This window comes from Solanum tuberosum, unplaced genomic scaffold, assembly GCF_000226075.1.
Source record: "Solanum tuberosum cultivar DM 1-3 516 R44 unplaced genomic scaffold, SolTub_3.0 scf00178, whole genome shotgun sequence".
Lineage (NCBI taxonomy): Eukaryota > Viridiplantae > Streptophyta > Magnoliopsida > Solanales > Solanaceae > Solanum > Solanum tuberosum.
In genome coordinates this window covers 529,515-537,165 of record NW_006239102.1, presented here as the reverse complement: position 1 = coordinate 537,165, position 7,651 = coordinate 529,515, and the positions used below count along the sequence as shown (strand labels likewise).

Genomic DNA, 7,651 nt, shown 5'->3' with positions numbered 1-7,651 from the left:
GAGCACCAAAGGCCCGGTGGTTTGGCGTAGCATATAGAACTTCTAGAATGGAAGTGGGAGATGATTAATATTGATTTCATCACAGGTTTACCAAGGTCTCGCATGCAGCATGATTCTATTTAGGTGATTGTCGATAGAATGACAAAGTCGGCCCACTTTTTGCCAGTAAATACTACACATACAACAGAAGATTATGACAGGTTATATATTGAAAGAGATAGTAAGACTTCATGGAGTCCTTGTTTCGATTATATCAGATAGAGGTGCACAGTTTACTGCACAGTTTTGGAAGTCATTCTAAAAAGGTTTGGGTTCAAAGGTGAACTTAAGTACTGCCTTTCATCCTCAGATAGATGGGAAAGTAGAGCGCATTATTCAGACCTTAGAGGATATGTTGAGGGCTTGTGTTGTTGATTTCAAGGGGAATTGGGATGATCACCTACCTCTTATTGAGTTTGCTTACAATAATAGTTGCCACTCTAGCATCCAAATGGCTCCTTATGAAGCTCTTTATGGGAGAAAATGCACATCTCCTATTGGATGGTTTGAAGGTTGTGAAGCTGGGTTGATAGGACCAGATTTAGTTCATCAAGCTATGGAGAAGATGAAAGTGATTCAAGAGAGGTTGAAAATGGCACAGAGTTGTCAAAAATCCTACACTCATGTTAGGAGAAGGGAGTTAGAGTTTGAAGTAGATGATTGGGTATATTTAAAAGTTTCACCCATGAAAGATGTTATGAGGTTTGGTAAGAAGGGGAAGCTTAGTCCCCGATATATTGTCCCTTACAGAATATCGAAAAGGGTAGGTAATGTGGCTTATGAGGGGGAGCAACCACAAGAGTTAGCCGCGATTCATCCGGTCTTTCACATCTCTATGTTGAAGAAGTGCATGGGCGATCCTGCATTGATCATACCAACTGAAGATATTGGGATCAAGGATAACCTATCTTATGAAGATATTCCGGTTCAGATTCTAGATCATCAAGTTCGCAAGTTGAGAACAAAAGAGGTAGCATCAGTCAAAGTCCTTTGGAGGAACTAATTTGTTGAAGAAGCTACTTGGGAAGCTGAGGAGGATATGAAGAAGACATATCCACATCTCTTCGAATCCGAAGAAATTTCAGACCAAGGTACTAATTCTCTTCTTAGTACTCTTTAATTTATAAGTTGGCATGTTGTGTTTGCATTGCTTGTTGGGTGTTGAGCTAATGTTACATGTTACACCCTTAGTCTAGTAAGAATAATCTCATTCGAGGATGAATGTTCTCACAGGGGAGATATTGTAATATCTCGCAAATTAAAATAACTAGGAAGTAGTTAAAAATTGGAAATTGTCATTTTTGGAAAGTATATAAAAATCTAGAAAATTGTGAAGTATGTTAAGTTGAGTTTTTGGTAAACTTCAAGCGACCATAACTCCTAGCTCGGTATGAGTTAGGTGTGTTTCCCGATATCGTAGGAAATATCATGGAATAATCTTTCAAACTCCGCTTAGTTTGCACGATTCCGAGTTCGTATGAGTAAGATATGCCCTTTGGAAGTTGGGATGTTTGAATAAGGAAAGTCTAATCCAGATTTTTGAAGGGTAGTTTGGTCTTTTCCTTATCCATTTAGTTAAATCCATTTTTAGTAAATTATTTGGAGTCTAAACTGGGTTTGTTCAGTTTACGCAATTAAGAAATTTGCTAGGGCTTTTAGAGAAGAGAAAAGAGGACAAAGGAAGAGAAACTCAAGATTCGTCAAGTTCTTGTGATTTTGGTTGTGGAATTCACCAAGGATTCGATCCTACAAGGTATGTGAGACTTTCATAGCATTGGGTTCGTTCACCCACGCGCCAAACATGTTTAGTTCAGCGAAATTCGTTCTAAAAAGGTTGAAAGTTTAATGTTCTTGATATGTATATCTTGAATTTGTTTTCGTTCTTAAACTGGGCTGAATTGAGAAGTTTCTGAGATCTTTACGTTGAGGTTTGGAGTTGTTTTGAGTTAGGTTCTTAGGTACATATGCTATGTATTTGTATCTAAAAAGAATTTGAGAAGAATAGTCGAGTTTAGGTGAACTGGGGCTGGAAAACGAAGAAGGAAAAAGTCGAAAAGGTTTGGGCACGCAAGTCCGCGTCACAGACTTGCTCCCCCAGTGAACAAAAATCAGCTCCGCGTCGCAGTTAGTACGTGGAATCCTCTGTTTCAAAAATAAATTTCGCGATAAAATATTTAAATGCAACTCCGCGTCGCGAACTTGTTCCAGACAATGATTTCTTGATCTTTCCTCATGTTTAGCTATCTAAAACACTCCTAAACATCATAAGATTTTTCCTATCACAAATCACAATCCTTGAATCCATCATTCAATTCAAGGAAAGTTAAGAGTCAAGTCAAGTAAAGTTAAGAGTCAAGTCAAGTGAAGTTAAGAGTCAAGTTAAGAAAAGTTTATAAAGTTTGCAAAAGTCTTTTCCAAACGTTTTAACGTTGTTTTAAGACTTAAGTTTCGAGTTAAGCAAAGAGTAAAGAGTTGAGTTCATTTCTCAAAAATCTATAAGGGAACTAAGTATTCCCAAGAGTTTAAAATGTTTTCACATTAGAGGAAGAAAAGGAACACCGATTCTAAGAGAGATTTTAAGCTAAGTTTTGAGTAATTATCTCAAACCAAAGAAAGAAGTTTTTTAAAAAACATACGAACTAAGTATATTTTGGGAGTAGTATTGAGCACCGATATGGGGATACAAGTTCATATTAACTCAAGTCTCTGTAAACCATGTGCCCATCATGGGTAGTAAAGGATCATACTTTTTAGATGAATCCTTGAGTGTGCTTTTTAGCATACACTAGTGGATCCACTTAGTTAAGGCGTTTTATATGACGGCAAAGTATAGGACAGTTCTGGCAGCGTGGGCAGGACGTTGTACCACCACTTAGGCTTATAGTGGTGGTTGTCGGTTAGAGAATCTCCCACAAAAACTATATTACTTTATTATATGAGTAAAGTTAAGTTTGTTATTGGATTTTCTTTAACAAATTAAGTTGTTTTCCACTGTTTTACATGTTTTTCATATATTGCATGTGTTTTATTGCTTTATATTGAGTTAAATTATTCATGAGTTGAGAAGAGCCAAGGTAAGTGTTCCTTTCCGATTCTTTTCAAGCCTATGTTGTGTTTAGCATTCCAACTCACATACTCATACATTCAATGTACTGATGCCAGTTAGCCTGCATCATCTTATGATGCAGACGCAGGTAACCAGGATCATCACCCAGCGCCTCGTTGATCCAGTTGAGCACTCAGAGTCAGTTGGTGAGCCTCTTTGCATTTCGGAGGACTTCTTTTATTTCGCTTTCAGTATTTCATTGTTCAGATGATCAGGGGTTTTTTCCCAACATCCCTCTTTGTTTTAGAGGCTTCATAGATAGTTAGTAGTTCAATTGTCTTTACATTATCATTTTTGTCATTTTGGCCAAGTTGAATGTTTGACCTTTAAACATTCTTAGTAATTTTATTAAACAGTCGAGTAAAGAGCATTTGATTATTGTAATAATGCTTTTAAGTCTTCCGCTAAGTAAGTAAGTCAGGCCAAGGATTCGCTTGGGGCCAGCAATGGTTCTCGAGTGTCGGCCACGCCAGAGTGTAGGCTCGGGGAGTGACAACTTTGGTTGAATTGATGCAAGTGATTTCTAAACCTTGTAAAACTAGTAGAATTGTTTATTTCCCTTCACTATGTGTGTTGGGGAGTAATGGGAATGACGTGATGTGTTCAATTATTTCACTTGATTTATCTTATGAATAAAAGTGGGATTCAAGAAACAGGAAATGTGTTGATCATAATTCTTTGTGAATTGCCTAGTTGTTGACCCTAAATTTGTTTATTAATTAAATGCTTTGATAGCATTATTGTGGACTTGGATTGTTTAAGTTGTTGTCTTTTCCTTATGGTGTGAAATTTCTTATTTGCATTGATTTCTTTATACCATGAAGAGACATGTGATGATCATGCCAACGGAAAATGGTTCTGGCAAGAGATATGATATAAAGCCGAAGGGAAATGGTTCCGGCTAGTGATATGATATAAATCCCTATGGAACTGGTTCTTACTACTGATATTATATCGAAGGGAGATGGTTCCGGCAAGTGATATATCAAAAAAATGAAGTGAAATGGTTCAGCTAGTGATATAATATAAAGGCGAAGGAATAATGGTTCCAGCTAGTGATATTGTGCCGAAGAGAAATGGTTTCGGCAAGAGTTTAATCTACTGGACACTTGTCATAGATCTACTTGAAACTTCAGAATGACCTACTTGGTTCTTGTGATTGGCATACTTGAAACTTATTGGTTGTTGAACTGCGATTGTTGGACTGTGATTGTTAAGCCTTTGGAATTATGTATTGTAAAATTGTTAGGTTGGACTGATTTATGCCGGTTATAGTTTGAGGAGATTTGGTTTAGACAAAAGGAGTACTCGTATTCTAGAATAATTTTGATTTATTTAGTAGGTTTCTTGCGGAGCATCGTGTTGTTCAGTACTTACTCCTTGCTTCTACACTTATGTAGGTTTCAAGCCTAGTTCTGTGTGATTGCTTTTCTTCATCACCATTCTCTGTGGCTCAACAAGGATTTTGAGAGGTAGCTGTTGGTCATCCTGGCGGGCCCTATTCTTCCTTTATGTTTATGCTTTGTTCTATTTGAGAAATAAAGACTTTTGAAACTTGTAATTATCTTTCAATTTTGTCTTAATACATTACTGGATTGAACACGTGACATCAAGGTTTTAGGTTATATTAGAATGACTAAATTTTTTCTCATTTATTTATCTTGTCTTCCTTTGATCATTTCTTAGCATTTTTTTGTTTTGAAGCAGACTTGTTGTAGTGGGATAGACGAGTGAAATCTCTTCCATTTTTGGGTCGTGAGACTAATTTATTCTTAACTTTGTAATGTAATTCTAGAAACTATCAATACCTATTTTTAGGATCTTATTAAGGTGGTTCTTAATTCAGTTTTATCTGGTTTGTGAGTTGTTAAGATGCTATTGTCAAGAGAGGAATATGTTTCTACCTTGTGATTGAATCTTTGGTTATTGAATATAATCTTGTCTCTTAACCCTTCTTGGAGATATAAGGTTTGGAAATGCACTTATTGAGAGCCTTGTCTCTCTGTTATCAAGGTTTTTCTCTTATATATAACCATAGGACATTTTTAGGAAGAGGCAACTCTTTTCAAACATGGACTAACAAGAGAAGGAGTAAAAATTATTGGGGCCATTGTGGGGTGCTACTATGATGGCCAAGGGACCACTAGAGTGATTCGAGCTATAGTATCCAAGGGACTGCTATAGTGGTCCAAGATAGTCCTTTCCTGGATAATCCTAGGTAAGAGAAATATGTTTTCCTCCAAAGCAGGTCGATCCCAGATTTACTCGACTAGATACACCCAATTTTAGACTCAGGAGTTTTACTGCATGTATTTTTTAAAATGAAAGGATGGATCATTACATTTAAAGGAATTTAATTAAACATGACATAAACTCAATAAAATTGAAGTTCTTTGTTCCGCTCTCTTATAAAGAGATAAACATTAGTTAGAAAGAATCAAAGAAATATATATATGGATCCCAATATGATTAATATTTATCTATTCACCATAAAAGGAGATTATTTCATCAGAGTAATAAATGTGCATATTCATTTGATAAAAAAAAAATTAAGACATCTTCAAATAATTTTTGTTCATCTTGAATATTTTTCTTAAAATGAATAAAATATATCTTTTTATGTTAACACTATTGTAAACACATTAGTTTGATAAGTGTTTTGTGCAATTATTTCATATTGACTTGTCTCAAAACTAATATAGAAATATATATATAATGTGAATCGAGTGACAGGTTGGTGAGTATCAGACATTAACAAAAACATATTTAAGCAAGCTTTCGTTTCAAATATATTTGGAAGCAACATAACTTCTTCATTAAATATGGTTTATCCAAAATGAAAGAAAATAATAATGTGCTTCGACAAGCGATGTAACTTCTTCAATCATACATACATCACGATTTAAAATTTAAAAAATATTTGTGCTTTTTAAATTAACCATCAAATTGAATATTTTTAAGCATATTTAAATACTATCAAAATTTATACTTCAGTATTCCTAACCAATATTTAAAATGTTCTCTTGTTTCAATTTTTAATTAAGTACATCCTTGAATCAAAATGTACTTTTTATTTTTAAAAAACTCGATGAAGGAAATGAGTAAACAATTACGTTTGCGATAACTTTATGACCATTTTCTATGAACACTACTTAAATTTAAACCACATTAATATTCTATATAACTTTTATCTAATATTCCCTCATTTAGTGTTTTTCAAAAATAGTTCTTGCTAGCAAGAAAAAGTCTCTAATTCAAACTTTTAAAAATGTATAGAATTAAAATTTTCTCTATAAATAGTATTCCATCCTAGATAAGAAAATACAACAACTACTACTACAACAAAGCCATTTTATCCCTCATATCCAAACAAACACATTTCTCCTCCCCTTTATCCATGGCTAGAAACAAAGTGAACTATGCTTTGATTGAAGATGCTAGTAAAAAAAAAGTCTCATATAATAAAAGACTGAAAGGGCTCTTGAAAAAATCTGATGAATTGAAAACACTTTGTAATGTTGAAGTGGCTACAGTCATATACGGCCCTTACATAAATGAACCATATACATTTCCAAATAATGATGTTGTACGCAACACTTTTATAAAGTTTAAGGTGTTGCCGACATTGGAGAGATCTAAAAACATGGTGACAAGAGAAGAGTTCACCATGCAAAGGATCAAGAAGTTGGAGGAACAACTTCAAAAGGTAAGGAAGGAAAATAGGGTCAGGGAAATGACAAATGAGATGTATGAGGTGTTCAAGAGAAAACATATTTTTGTTGACATGAACCCTTCCGATCTCAACGACCTATGTTGTGTAACGAAGAAATATCTCAAACACGTGCGTGAACTAATGATAAAAGAGGCTGATGGAGAGGGTTCTACATCGAATTCCCCTCAACTCATTGTTGAACCAATGGTACCCAGTAGGAACTACTCTGAAGGACAAAGGGATCCTTCTCCTCTATTGTTTTCACAAATGTTTCCTCCAATGGTTCCACAATTGTTTTCTCCAATGCCTCAACGCATGGATGTTGGAAAACCACCTGGACTGACCCCTCCAATGCCGTCAACAATAATGGATTCTCTGATTCCTTCACCAATGATGGATTCTCTATTGACTTACCATATAGTCCTATTATTTCTATGTTGCTCAACTGGAATGATGATGTTGTGATGACTTTATTGGATAATCCATTTTTAAAAAATATTAATGTGCAAGATCCAAACCACACCAAAAAATTCGAAGGGCCAATGTATGTATTTTTAATTAGTACTATTTTCTACGTACATATGGTCAAATGGAGTATTATGTCATTTATTTTTTTTCATATCTAAATTATGTCATTGGACTCTCCGAATAAGTTTCCCTTCGTCCTCCTTTGAAGTATCCTTTTGTCGTATTCCTTGATTGTTATAAAGTTGTAGTTTCATTCACTTATTAAATCAATAGTCAATTATTTTAATGTTTATTAGATACTGATCTATTTATTTTTCATTTATTAC

General features: G+C 34.7%; 1 protein-coding gene across 1 annotated transcript; it reads left to right on the top strand.

The window, feature by feature from the left end:
- Window positions 1-6,542: 6,542 nt before the first annotated feature.
- LOC107061888 (agamous-like MADS-box protein AGL80) lies at window positions 6,543-7,322 on the top strand. The gene has a single exon (XM_015311842.1). The coding sequence runs from the start codon at window positions 6,543-6,545 to the stop codon at window positions 7,320-7,322; it is 780 nt and encodes a 259-aa protein (XP_015167328.1).
- Window positions 7,323-7,651: the final 329 nt, after the last annotated feature.